At 42.2% G+C, this 14,760-nt stretch overlaps 1 protein-coding gene across 2 annotated transcripts in view; it reads left to right on the forward strand.

Annotated features, from left to right (window-relative positions):
• crata (carnitine O-acetyltransferase a) overlaps positions 1-14,760 on the forward strand; it is a 117,572-nt gene that overhangs the window by 86,751 nt on the left and 16,061 nt on the right. Inside the window, exons 8-9 of one of the 2 annotated variants that reach the window (XM_034192878.1) lie at positions 3,220-3,320; positions 13,958-14,080. In XM_034192878.1, coding sequence (XP_034048769.1) covers positions 3,220-3,320; positions 13,958-14,080 — 224 coding nt within the window. The remainder of the gene's footprint in view (positions 1-3,219; positions 3,321-13,957; positions 14,081-14,760) is intronic. The other variant, XM_034192879.1, reaches the window with a different exon arrangement.

Consider the following 14,760-nt stretch of genomic DNA (forward strand, 5'->3'; position numbering starts at 1 on the left):
CTGCCCTTGCCCCCCTGTACATTAATGGCGAATGTGTGGAGCGAGTGGAGTCTTTCAAATTCCTTGGGGGTCACATATCTGCAGACCTCTCCTGGTCAGTCAACACCTCAGCACTGGTCAAGAAGGCCCAGCAGCGGCTACACTTCCTGAGGGTGCTCAGGAAGGAGCAACTACAAACACGCCTGCTGGTGACCTTCTATCGTTCCACCATCGAGAGCCTGCTGACCTATGCTGTGTCAGTGTGGCACTCCAGCTGCACAGAGGCTGACAGGAAGAGGCTACAGCTATACAACTCTCTCAACCCAAGCTTCCACCTCTTTAATCTGTTGCCTTCTGGCACGCGCTACAGGTCCATACTGGCCAGAACAAACAGACTTGGGGACAGTTTCTTTCCCAAAGCTATCACCATGTTAAATTCAAATTTACACTGAATTGACATATTGCACCATTTTCATCTGTTTGTCTGTCTTTGTGTCTTTTTTTTTTTTAGTCTTTTATTTACATATAGTGCTGAGTGCACTTTTTAAGGAGTAGCTTTTTAATTTTGTTGTACTGTGTACACTATGTATGCCGTGTATAATGACAATAAAGGCTTTCTATTCTGTTTGTGTGGCGGCGGTACGGAGTCCACATTTCACATCCATACAGGAGTGTAGGGATTACTACGGCCTTGTAGATTTTAGGCTTTGTGGACAGTTTGACTCCTCTGTGCTAAAGAACCTTAGCTCTCAATCTGCCCAATGCCTGACTGGCTTTCCGGATTCTGCTTGTGATTTCTTTGTCCAGTGATCCGTCTGCTGAGACTGTGCTTCCAAGATACGTGAAGTGTAACATATTTTGCTGTACGACTGAGGTGATGGTGATATTAGGTGCAGGTAAAGTTGTATTTGGTGCAGGTTGCACTAATACCACTGTTTTTCCAAGGCTGATTGTTAGGCCAAAGAGTTTTGACGCTTCTGCAAAATGGTCTATAATGTGTTGTAGGTGATTTTCCATGTGTGGCATGAGAGCACAGTCATCAGCAAACAGAGCTTCTAGGATAAGTCTTTCCACAGTCTTTGTTTGGGCTTGCAGGCGGTGTAGATCAAAGACCGATCTGTCTGAGCGGAATTTGATGTATATCCCGAGGTCAGGCTCTTTCACAGTGTGTAGAAGGACTTGTGTGAAGAACAAGTTGAATAGCACTGGTGCTAGGGAGGTGATAGCATGCTATTCAACTTTCTATCACCTCCCTACATATCTGATTTAACATTTCCAGGACGCAGGGCTACTTTGTTCCCTAAGGTTAAAAAAGTCTGCAGGCCAGAGAGCCTTCTCTTATAGTGTGCCTGTTTTGTTTAATGTACTTCCTACAGAGATAAAATGGTCAGATTCCATACAGACATTCAAGTCCAGACTAAAGACTCACATATTCTCCCTCTCGTATGGTTAGCATACTGGTGTAGTATGGCATTATGTTTCTTCTCCTTTTAATTAATATTGTTAGCACGGAACAGGTCTCAGCCTCACTACATCTAAGCTGTGGGTCTGTTAGTGAAGCACAGGGCTAGCTGCTGTTGACCACCTCAGTATTCTCTCTGCTTCCCTGTTGATTTACTTCCGGTGAACTAAGACATTAGGTGCAGTTATTTCCAGCTGACTGATTCTGCTGTTTCTGTCTCTGTCCGAGGCACTGACAAGCATGTTAATGGCCACTGGCCCTGCACCCTAGGATGCCAAACTGTCCTCAGGTTGCTCTACCTATAGATGGTATGCATGCCATGTGGTCAAACCTGGAAGTCACCAATATACTGGCATAGTGAATGGTAAACAAAGCAACAACAAGCTGTGTTCACTCATCCATAAACTGCATTGTCAGTTACCACAAGCTATCACCACACTGTGACAACTTGAATCAAACAGCTTTAGACTGTTTTAAGCCTGTCTGAGCTCGGTGAGGCTGTATGGAAAGTATTTAACGTATTTACCAGCATGTCTCCCTAAGCAGAAGGAACAGCAGAAACCAACCCATGCAGTGTGGATGTGCATGATTTTCCTTGCCACCATTTAAAAAAATAAATAAACTGTGCTCAAAGCAACTCACTTTTGCTATAATGCGATGATGATCTGAGGCACATCTTATGATGATCTTGTCCATGGACCCACAATGAAGTATTTGTATCCCTGATGAAATGCTTGTAGGTGTGCAGGTACTGAATATCAGCAGCCAGCAGCTCCAAAAAACATCCACAAAAAAACACGGGTCCCGAAGGCCAGTCCACATAATGTTCATCATATACTGATCCTTAGCTGAATTCAAACAAAGAAGGATTTTGCTCTTACGTTGTAGAATTTTGGAACGTTCTGCTGCTGTAAACAATTGATTTCTTTCCACCATTTTCCATCCAACGTGGAGATTTACCATCTCAGGCATGGTTTGGTGACTTAGCCCATACCCTCTTTTCAAGGGGAGGTGATGGGCTTAAGCGTTGTGCTTGAGACGAGAGGATCCTTGGTTCAAATCCAAGCCTGACCAGAAAATCACTAAGAGCGCTTGGGCAAAGTCCTTAATCCCCTAGTTGCTCCCTATATAAATGCAGTCCATTTACCATTCAAGACCTGGAAACTGAGACTAAGCACCAAGATGGACTGTTTTTATCTCAGTAGTGGACTGTTTTTGTTGCTCTGCTGTTTTTTTTTCTGTTTTCTGTTTCTTCTGCTCTCCCGCCCCCCATCTTTTGTAAAAAACCTTGTAACTCTTAGAGTGGCCTAAGCAGTAGGTCACCCCTTGGAGTCTGGTCTGCTTGAGGTTTCTTCCTCAGTAACACCAGAGGGAGTTTTTTTTCTTTACCACTGTCGCCTGTGTGCTCACTCAGAGGGTTGGTCAGGTTAGTAAAGTGCCTTGAGGCAGCGTTGTGTTGTGATTTGGCCCTATATACAGTAAATAAAATTGAATTGTCTGACAACCATGCGTTTGATAGCTTGCATGTGACCTTTATGACTTCCAGGTGATGTGTCAAAGGTCACTTGTTGGATGACTGGTGTAATTTTAATGTCGCAACAGTCACGGCTCTAAGAAAAATCCATTTGCATTTGATTTTTTTCATCATTATGTACACCTCACTTTAATAAATGCTGTCCTCTTTAAATCATCATATCACCACCTCCACCACAGCTGTCACAGCCATTTATACTGACATAAATTTGAAGTGTTAATATTGTCTTGTTTTTATCTTTCAGTTTATTATTGGAGAAGATGGGACATGTGGTGCCAACTACGAGCACGCCCCTGCTGAAGGCCCGCCCATTGTGGCCTTGATTGATCACGTTGTTGAATACACGTAAGTGTTATGTGTCGGACGCAGCTCGGAGAACCGACCAGCGTTTGAAGGACCCAGTATGAAATAAGCAGAGCACGGTACAAAGGCTAACTGAATTTAATACATAACAGTGATACAAAAATAACAAAGTGCGGTCTGGCGTGGTGCGCTCCCAGCAGCGCTAACGGTCCGGAGCCAGAAGCTGTTCGGACCCAAGGACCCCGCCGACACCCCCCAGGTGGCCGCAACAAACCGAGTCTGTGAAAGAAGGAACCATTATGTGAGTCCACACTCTACACACAGAGAGAACACTTAAAGGTGTACAAACAGCAAACACTTCGTGGCTTGATTACTAATCAGCTTCCCAACCTGCAGGCATGGAACATCCAGTTCACAAAACTCCACTGCAGTGGAAGCCGATACATGACTAACATACAGCTCAATATAATAAAGGTGTGAGGGACACCACATTTACTGACTGTATAAATGTTAGTCACAAAATCTAACGTACCTCAGGAAGTGTGCTGACGAGAGTGAGACCTCACCCCCTCCTCTTTCACAGACCGTGCATCAAACCCTGGACGTTCTCTGCATCCACTGATGATGAGATGGCTCCCGAGACGACGATCTTACCCGTCTGGTCACAAGGTCGAGTCTCTGGCAAATACACACTGTATACTCCAGTCTTAAATGCCACCATGTTCCAATCCATATAGATGCACCTCAGCTGTGAGTCCTGACGAGCCGCAGGTGATCAGGGTGAGGTCCTGATAACCTCAGCAACACAGCCACTCAGTCCCAAATGCAAGCCACCTGGAAGGAAAAACAAAAGACAGAAACAAAAAGGCAGCCAGGCCCCCCAGCCATACAACAGTAAGTAGGAGAACATTTGATTCATGGGCCTTGGATCATGTCTGTTATTTTTACTAGAGCAAGGAAAATGGCACATTACCTGTGGAACATTAAGACGGTGATGTCTGGAGTCCTGTGTTCCTTTTGGAAGCACTAACGTTCTCTGGCCTGCAGGATCGGCACAGAAAGGCTGTGAAGACTGAAGCTATGGTCACATTAGCTTCAAGTGACAGTGACAAGCAGCCAGTTTTGTCTCTTGATGGGCGTTTCCAGGGTGTGCACGTAAATCACTTCAGAGGTGTTATCTGGTTACAAAACAGTGGGTTTAGATTTAGAAGTGTTTATTTCTTTTAACATTTATAAAATATATGAGAAACAGATTACATTTATACAGAATTAGGCTGTTTTGGAGCATTTTCTGTCATCTTTGTTTTGTTGAAGCGAACAACCAGCTAACGTCATGCTGCCTGTTCACTGGGACTGGCAGTCGCCATGTCGTGTCACTCAGCGTTTGTTTAAAATAGACTTCTAGTCTATTGCAGTGCGGCTTTGTTTTGAACCTTGAACCAATCGAAGCAGTGATTCGCAGGTCGAAGCAGTGCTTCGATCTACGATTTGTGGATTGATTGCTATATTTCACTTTATCCTAATTTTTTCCCCGCTAAAACCCTGAAGAGCATATGTCTGTGAGTAATATTTAATATTTTTATGTTAAACCGACTTGTTATGGTCTTCTGAAACAGTTGATAGATGTATTTTATAACTTAAAAACGGGACCGATGCTAAAGTGTTAGCATGTCTATGGAATTTTCAGTGTTAAAGTTAGCATTAAGCTGTTAGCATCAGCACGTTTGTGTTGATTTTTCTGTATAATTAATGGCTCAGCGTTCGTTGTAAAAGAGTCAAATTGTAATTTTTTTAATTTATTCATATATATACATGGCAACCTGTGGCTGCAGTCGCTTGCGTCGCGCCCAGTGTCAATGCAGCTTAAGAGCAAAGCGCTCTATTGGGGTGATATAGTACTAAGAGGTCCCTAAGATAAAATGGGACCTGATTATTCAAAACCTTATAAGTAAGAAGAAGAATTTTAAATTCTATTCTGGAATTAACAGGGAGCCAATGAAGAGAGGCCAGTATGGGTGAAATATGCTCTCTCCTTCTAGTCCCTGTCAGTACTGTAGCTGCAGCATTTGGAATTAATTGAAGGCTTTTCAGGGAACGTTTAGGACAACCTGATAATGATGAATTACAGTAGTCCAGCCTAGAAGAAATAAATGCATGAATTAGCTTTTCAGCATCACTCTGAGACAAGACCTTTCTAATTTTAGAGATATTGCGCAAATGCAAAAAAGCAGTCCTACATATTTGTTTAATATGCACTTTGAATGACATATCCTGATCAAAAATGACTCCAAGATTTCTCACAGTATTACTAGAGGTCAGGGTAATGCCATCCAGAGTAAGGATCTGGTTAGACACCATGTTTCTAAGATTTGTGGGGCCAAGTACAATAACTTCAGTTTTATCTGAATTTAAAAGCAGGAAATTAGAGGTCATCCATGTCTTTATGTCTGTAAGACATTCCTGCAGTTTAACTAATTGGTGTGTGTCCTCTGGCTTCATGGATAGATAAAGCTGGGTATCATCTGCGAAACAATGAAAATTTAAGCAATGCTTTCTAATAATACTGCCTAAGGGAAGCATGTATAAAGTGAATAAAATTGGTCCTAGCACAGAACCTTGTGGAACTCCATAATTAACCTTAGTCTGTGAAGAAGATTCCCCATTTACATGAACAAATTGTAATCTATTAGATAAATATGATTCAAACCACTGCAGCGCAGTGCCTTTAATACCTATGGCATGCACTAATCTCTGTAATAAAATTTTATGGTCAGCAGTATCAAAAGCTGCACTGAGGTCTAACAGAACAAGCACAGAGATGAGTCCACTGTCTGAGGCCATAATAAGATCATTTGTAACCTTCACTAATGCTGTTTCTGTACTATGATGAATTCTGAAACCTGACTGAAACTCTTCAAATAGACCATTCCTCTGCAGATGATCAGTTAGCTGTTTACAACTACCCTTTCAAGAATTTTTGAGAGAAAAGGAAGGTTGGAGATTGGCCTATAATTAGCTAAGATAGCTGGGTCAAGTGATGGCTTTTTAAGTAATGGTTTAATTACTGCCACCTTAAAAGCCTGTTTTACATAGCCAACTAATAAAGATAGATTGATCATATTTAAGATCGAAGCATTAATTAATGGTAGGGCTTTCTTGAGCAGCCTGGTAGGAATGGGGTCTAATAGACATGTTGATGGTTTGGATGAAGTGACTAATGAAAATAACTCAGATAGAACAATCGGAGAGAAAGAGTCTAACCAAATACCAGCATTACTGAAAGCAGCCGAACATAAAGATATGTCTTTGGGATGGTTATGAATATTTTTTTCTCTAGTTAAAATAGTTAAAATTTTATTTGCAAAGAAAGTCATGAAGTCATTACTAGTTAAAGTTAAAGGAATACTCGGCTCAATAGAGCTCTGACTCTTTGTCAGCCTGGCTACAGTGCTGAAAAGAAACCTGGGGTTCTTATTTTCTTCAATTAGTGATGAATAGTAAGATGTCCTAGCTTTACGGAGGGCTTTTTTTTATAGAGCAACAGACTCTTTTTCCAGGCTAAATGAAGATCTTCTAAATTAGTGAGACGCCATTTCCTCTCCAGCTTACGGGTTATCTTCTTTAAGCTGCGAGTTTGTGAGTTATACCATGGAGTCAGGCACTTCTGATTTAAGACTCTCTTTTTCAGAGGAGCTACAGCATCCAAAGTTGTGCTTAACACTGGGCAGAGTGACCTTTGCTGCTACAAAAGACCCACTCTGACTGAAAATGAATGGCGAGTCATTGCTTTGCCTATTTCTTGTAGCTAAAATGACCGAATGGTCCAGCATGAACACAGTGATCAGGAGCAGAGTTCAACACACCGATTAACATTAATTCTCCACAGTTAACCAGGGTGGGAGATTCATGGTCAGTATGTTGCTTGTTACCATAATGTTCATTCGTAGCATTAATGCTGTGCAGAAAATTGTCAGATTTGCATGTGATGTGCTGTGTGTGAAGACGGACCACAGCACGTTTTCTTTACAGAGAATCTCACACACACAGCTACACACATCTTAACATCAAACATGTAACCTGGTAAACATAGTGTTGTTACAAACCAGTCCTCTGAGCGGTGTTCACCTTTAACACTTGACAAGTTTGCAAAAAATACCGCAACAGTAATGTTTTGGAACGAATGAGAGTAAACAAAAATCCACCTCATGTTCCGAATGTTACACAACGTTAGTGATACAGCATCGTCTGAAGAAATCTCCCCTTCATACAGGATTGTGTTTACCTTAAACCTGTCTCAGAACATGTCCATAACTTCAAACCAGAAGGCTTGGAATTGAACAACAGGTGCACCCCCTGCTGTCAGCGGCAGACCATTACGGTGGTGATTGCTCCACAGTGTTGTAACATCTGTGTTAAAGTATAACATCCATCTGGCTGTTATTTAACAGTTTGAACTGTCTCCACTCTGTTCAGTGTTAGAGAAAAGGTCAAAGTGGCATTGCAGACATAGCTGCTTATTAGCTGCCATCACACAAACTTTAACATGTCAGGTGAAAGAATTATGACAGACTGAACCACAACATCAAACACCTTCTCTGTCCACAAAGTTTTTGGTTTGATGTGTGAAAGAGTCTCTTCCAGCTCTGCCACATCTGAGGGTGTGAAAAAGAATGCAACACTCTGAGAACATTGTCAAACGAGGCAATACAGCTGGTTGGGTTTGGTTCCACCCATGGACCACAAACGTACTCGAAAACGGAAGAAAGACAGGATGACTGTCAATCTTCCTCATTCTGGGGCTCCATGCAAGATCTCACCTCGTGGGGTAAGGATGATTCTGAGAAAGCCCAGAACTACATGGAGGACCTGGTCAGTGACCTGAAGAGAGCTGGGACCACAGTCACAAAGATTACATTAGTAACACATGATGCTGTCATGGTTTAAAATCCTGCAGAGCAGCAAGGTCCCCCTGCTCAACCCACCACATGTCCAGACCTGATTGAAGTTCACCAGTGACCATCTGGATGATCCAGAGGAGGCATGGGAGAAGGTCATGTGGTCAGATGAAACCACAATAGAGCATTTTGGTATCAACTCCACTCGCCATGTTTGGAGGATGAGAACAACCCCAAGAAAACCATCCCAGCTGTGAAGCATGGGGGTGGAAACATCATTTTTGGGGGTGCTTTTCTGCAAAGGGGACAGGACGACTGCACCCGTACTGAAGGGGGGATGGATGGGGTCATGTATCGTGAGATTTTGCTGTGAGATGGGTCATGGCTGGGTCTTCCAGCATGACAATGACCCCAAACGCACAGCCGGGGCAACTAAGGAGGGGCTCCGTAAGAAACATTTCAAGGTCCTGGAGTGGCCTGGCCAGTCTCCAGACCTAAACTCAATAGAAAATCTTTGGAGGGAGCTGAAACTCCAAACCTGAAAGATCTGGAGAAGATCTGTATGGAGGAGTGGACCAAAATCCCTGCTGCAGTGTGTGCAAACTTGGTCAAGAACTACAGAAAACATCTGACCTCTGTAACTGCAAACAAAGGTTTCTGCACCAAATATTTAAGGCCTGTTTTCTATTGTATCAGATATTTATTTCATGCAATAAAATGCAAATTATTTAAAAATCATTCAATGTGATTTTTCTGAGTTTTTTTTTTATTTTACATTCTGTCTCTCACAGTTGAAGTGAACCTATGATAAAAATTACAGACCTCTACATTCTTTGAAGGTGAGAAAACTTGCAAAATTGTCTGGATCAAATACTTATTTGCCTCACTGTGTATATATACACTGATATATTCACCTGTGAATCTTTATATTGATGTAGCAGAATAAAGTCAATCACTCATAATATTTTATTTACATTTTTACGGCGTCTGCAGGAGGGTGTGCGTGTGTACATGCATGAGCTTTTGAGAATTGAAGTTAGCTTTGACTGCATGAGATGTGTGTGCACTCAGGATGTGAATCTCATCACTGACAACGATTCAATACTCATCTCGATACACTACCAGCGATATGGTACATTTTGTGATACATGACGATATGATTCACCCCTGTTCCCTATTCATTGCCATTTGATATGTATTCCTCGCAATGCGATACGATGCAATTTGGTGCAGTATGATGTGTTTCAACATGATGCAAAGAAATTATACCAAAAACTTAAATAGAAAATAAGAAGTTGTGTTCAGTATGGTACTGTGGTATTCTTCTTCTGATTCTAATAGAGGCAGAGGATTTGTTTTACTCCTTATAAGCAATATTACCAGCTGCAACATTAAGGAACACGAATCAGTTCCCTCGTATTTGGAACCTGTTTGATCACACTGTCAGAGCTGAAACAGTAGAGTAAACAGTAAAACGTCACTCTCAGTGAGTGACCTAAAGTGAGTCACTCATGACAGAGTACCGCCTTGGCAAAAGTAATTTGAGCGATACTCGCATCGCACGTTTGTATCTAGATACCCATTCGTATCAATTAATCTCCACATCCCTAGGGTGCATGCTCACATCCATGAGATGTCTTGTAAGTCACTCCAGAGGTGTTATCAGGTTACAAAAACAGTGTTTTCAATTTCAGACGTGTTTATTTCTCGCTAGTTTTTAAATAATATATGAGAAACTTGTTATATTTACACAAAAACAAAGCAGTTTGGGAGCGCCAGAGAGACCAGCTAGATCAGCTACATCACGGTGCCTCTCTTCTGTGATTGGCTGTCAGTACTCCTCCCACCCTTCTTACCCCAAAAAACGAATGGATTTGCATGATTCGAAGCTTAAAAATAGGAAACAGAATATGGCTATTTAGCCTCTTAAAATAGGTGAAGTCCAGCCATCTTTGGCAATGCCCAAGTACGTATGTTCCCTGCAGACAATCACAATCTGTAATCTTATTAGGGTCGCGGGGGGCTGGAGCCTATCCCAGCAGTCATAGAGGGCGAGGCGGGGTACAGACAGGACGTCAGTCTGTCACAGGGCCACAAACAGACAAACTAACACATTCACACCCACTCCCACACCTACGGACAATTTAAAGATTCCAATCCACCTAACCCGCATGTCTTTGGATGTGGGAGGAAGCCGGAGCACCTGGAGGAAACCCATGCAACCATGGGGAGAACATGCAAACTCCACACAGAAAGGCTACAGGTGGGAATTGAACCCAACCGATTATAATCATGATATATTTTCATGTCATCTAATATAATCTGTCATTTTAACCAAAGTAGATCATTGTAATTGTAATCTTTGAAGAAAAATTGTAATAAAATACAATGATCTTAAATAATTACATTTGTTCAGATTTCCTTAACATTAGTACCAGCAATATGCAAGTAATTTAAGATATTTTTTTGGTGATCACTTTGAGGTGTGATACTAAATTTCCTTTCATTAATTCCAGGTAGTTTTTGGTGATGTGTGATACTAGAGTTAATCCTGTAAAACCCTAATATAGAGTAACAAAAAAAATAATCAAAAGTCTTTTTTAACCATTCAGATGTTGTTGTAGGAGGCCCTTGAGGTTAAAAATGGAGTGTTTTCAAAAAAATTTGTGTTTTTGTAAGTTTATACAGAAATGTTGTAATACTGCAACATTGGGCTAGAAGCTGATGTACGAGTATTTCTGTCAATAAACAAACTTATAAACACATCTTTCAGTGATAAAGTTTGTTTTTGGCACAAAGTGGGTGCCCAGAAGACTTATTAAGACGGTCAATTTGCATGGAGACGGTTTTAATGGCCAACATACAGTGAGGAAAATAAGTATTTGAACACCCTGTGATTTTGCAAGTTCTCCCACTTAGAAATCATGGAGGGGTCTGAAATTTTCATCTTCGGTGCATGTCCACTGTGAGAGACGTAATCTAAAAAAAACATCTGGAAATCACATTGTATGATTTTTTTATAATTTACTTGTATGTTACTGCTGCAAATAAGTATTTGAACACCTGTGAAAATCAATGTTAATATTTGGTACAGTAGCCTTTTGTTTGCAATTACAGAGGTCAAACGTTTCCTGTAGTTTTTCACCAGGTTTTCACACACTGCAGCAGGGATTTTGGTCCACTCCTCCATACAGATCTTCTCTAGAGCTTTCAGGTTTGGGGTTTCACCTCCCTCCAAAGATTTTCTATTGAGTTCAGGTCTGGAGACTGGCCAGGCCACTCCAGGACCTTGAAATGCTTCTTATGGAGCCCATTCTTAGTTGCCCTGGCTGTGTGTTTGGGGTCATTGTCATGCTGGCAGACCCAGTCATGACCCATCTTCAATGCTTTTACTGAGGGAAGGAGGTTGTTTGCCAAAATCTCGTGATACATGACCCCATCCATCCTCCCTTCAATACGGTGCAGTCGTCCTGTCCCCTTTGCAGAAGAGCACCCCCAGAGTATGATGTTTCCACCCCCATGCTTTATGGTTGGGATGGTTTTCTTGGGGTTGTTCTCATCCTCTAAACATGGTAAGTGGAGTTGATTCCAAAAAGCTCTATTCTGGTCTCATCTGACCACATGACCTTCTCCCATGCCTCCTCTGGATCATCCAGATGGTCACTGGTGAACTTCAAATGGGCCTGGACATGTGCTGGCTTGAGCAGGGGGACCTTGCTGCCCTGCAGGATTTTAAATCATGACAGCATCATGTGTTACTAATGTAATCTTTGTGACTGTGGTCCCAGCTCTCTTCAGGTCATTGAACAGGTCCTCCTGTGTAGTTCTGAGCTTTCTCAGAATCATCCTTACCCCACAAAGTGAGATCTTGCATGGAATCCCAGACTGAGGGAGATTGACAGTCATCTTGTGTTTCTTACACTTTCTAATAAATAATCATAACAGTTGTTGTCTTCTACCAAGCTGCTTGCCTGTTGTCCTGTAGTCCATCCCAGCCTTGTGCAGGTCTACAGTTTTGTCCCTGGTGTCCTTAGACAGCTCATTGGTCTTGGCTGTGGTGGACAGGTTGGAGTGTGATTGATTGAGTGTGTGAACAAGTGTCTTATACAAGTAACAAGTTCAAACAGGTGCAGTTAATACAGGTAAAGAGTGCAGAATAAGAGGGCTTCTTAAAGAAAAATTAACAGGTCTGTGTGAGCCAGAATTCTTGCTGGGTGGTAGGTGTTCAAATACTTATTTGCAGCAGTAACACACAAATAAATTATTAAAAAAATCATACATTATGATTTCCGTATTTTTTTTTAGATTATGTCTCTCACAGTGGACATGCACCTAAGATGAAAGTTTCAGACCCCTCCATGATTTCTAAGTGGGAGAACTTGCAAAATCTCAGGCTGTGCAAATACTTATTTTCCTCTTCGTCTGTTAGCAGGGTGTGGTTCCGTTTCCCAACGACGGTCAAAAACACTGCTTTCAACTTTTCAAAGCCGTACTGCAGTCCGTTTGCCATGAAGAATTGTTCTAGTTGTTCCAGATAGGCTTCAATGTCTTCTTCCGTTTCGTCAAAATGCAGGTCCTCTGCCATTCCGAACGTCACCATTACACATGCTCAGTCGTCTCAACAGAGTTCAGGCTTCGGCTCAAAACTCCCTTCCAAAGCAGTGTCTCAATCCCCGTCACCAATTTATGTTGTGTCACAGATGAACCCACCTCTGATGCTCCTGACCTTACTTCACATCCTCTTGGTCTGGTGTGCACACAATAAGTCTACCTTTCTCCTCTGTATCACACCAGCCAACTCTCTCCTTTTACCTTTCATCCTGCCAGCATACAAATTCTCGACTCTCACTTCCCTCTTCTGACTTTCCTCCTCTCCTGTTTGGGCACATTCTCCATCTCTTCTTCTTCTCCACCCAGCAGTAGCTCAGTTTCCACCAAAATAAAGCGGAAGTTGTGCACCCTCTGTACATTTGCTGGTAATAGTGAGACAAATTTAATGCCATAGCAAGTTAGCTTTGAGTTAGCGGAAGTTAGTGTGCACGCTAACATCGACAAAATGTCTTGTAAATGACTCCAGAGGTATTAGGTTTCAAAAACAGCATTTTCCATTTTATAAGTGTTTATTTCTTGCTAGCCTTTACATAATACATGACAGAGGTTATATGTACACACCAGCAAAACAGACTTTTGCAGCTAGCTACCACCCTGTGACGTCACCATGCTAACTTCAACAAAATGGTAAGTTCAGAGGTGTTATTAGGTTCTAAAAACAGCATTTTCAGTTTTAGAAGTGTTTATTTCTTGCTAGCTTTTACATAATATATGAGGAACATGCATATGAACACACAAAACAAAGCGGTTTTGGAGAGACCCGCCAATGAGGTCACGGTGTAGCTCTACTCTCACGCTCGCCACTCAAAAACAAACCGAACAGATGGAAACAGAATGTAACTTTTTAACCTCTTAGAATACCTCTTAGGTCAAGGTTAGCCATCTATGAACATGTCCAAGGTCTGTGTCCCAAGAATGTTCCCTGTGAATTTCAAGAGTTTGACAGTAACAGGACTTATGCTGAGGACAGATGGACAGAGGAAAAGCCTTCAGTAAAAACTTGTTTGTGCCCATAACTACAGTTAAATCAGTCACCTAATTTCTCAACACTTGAAATATACAATCAACACCCACAGCCTTCATTTGTAAGTGCACTGTGAGAGCACTTTGTATTCACTTTGGTGCATCGCTCCATCTTAGTGTTTCAGCATTTCTTTTGTCTCGTTTGTAAAGCAGGAAGAATCCAGACTCTGGGCAAACTCCCATGGTGCCTTTGCCTATACCCAAGAAACTATGCTTCAACATCACACCTGAGATCAAAAAAGACATTGAAGAAGCCAAGGAGCGCATGAATGAGTGAGTGTAATGTCATGGAAAGAGGAACAAAGGCGAAGGAATTCCGTGTGTCGCGGCGGAGCTGCATGGCGAAAAGAAACGCCGTGATGAAGCCTCACAGGACATGTTCTGGCATGTTCAGCTCATGCACAATCACAATCGGATATTCACATGACTGGAAAGCAACCGGAATCCGTCTGAAATCCACCTTTAAGCCGTCCTGTGAGACCAACACCGAGGTGGTTTTGTCCCGCGTAATGAACGGCTCCGTGGCGCATCCCTCGGCTTCTTTTTCCATGAAAAAAAAACTCCTGTAACGGTGGAATGTGCCTGAAAAAGTGCTGATGTCCACATCTTCTGCCTTTTTGTGAAAGTCAAACGAGGTCCCGGATCAACAAAGCTTTCACCTTGGAAATGATCTGGTTGTTTGTGCGGGGTGTCAGCCTGTCCATCGGCGCTGGGAGCGTGCTGCGCTCTCAGCAGTTGTGGGCCGTCCTTAAAGGGGCAGTAACACCCCGTAATCTGTTTAATCCCCATAAAATCGTCCCTGAAAGCCATATTAATTTTTTGAACGGTGTCCACCTGGAGGTCTCTTACAGTTTCTGGAAAAAAAATTGATGCAGCAAAGATCCAAATCGTTCAGACATTTATTCGCAATAAAAAATAGACGAGAGGGGTGGATCACTGCTCACTCAAAGCCT

Source organism: Thalassophryne amazonica, chromosome 17 (genome assembly GCF_902500255.1).
Source record: "Thalassophryne amazonica chromosome 17, fThaAma1.1, whole genome shotgun sequence".
NCBI lineage: Eukaryota > Metazoa > Chordata > Actinopteri > Batrachoidiformes > Batrachoididae > Thalassophryne > Thalassophryne amazonica.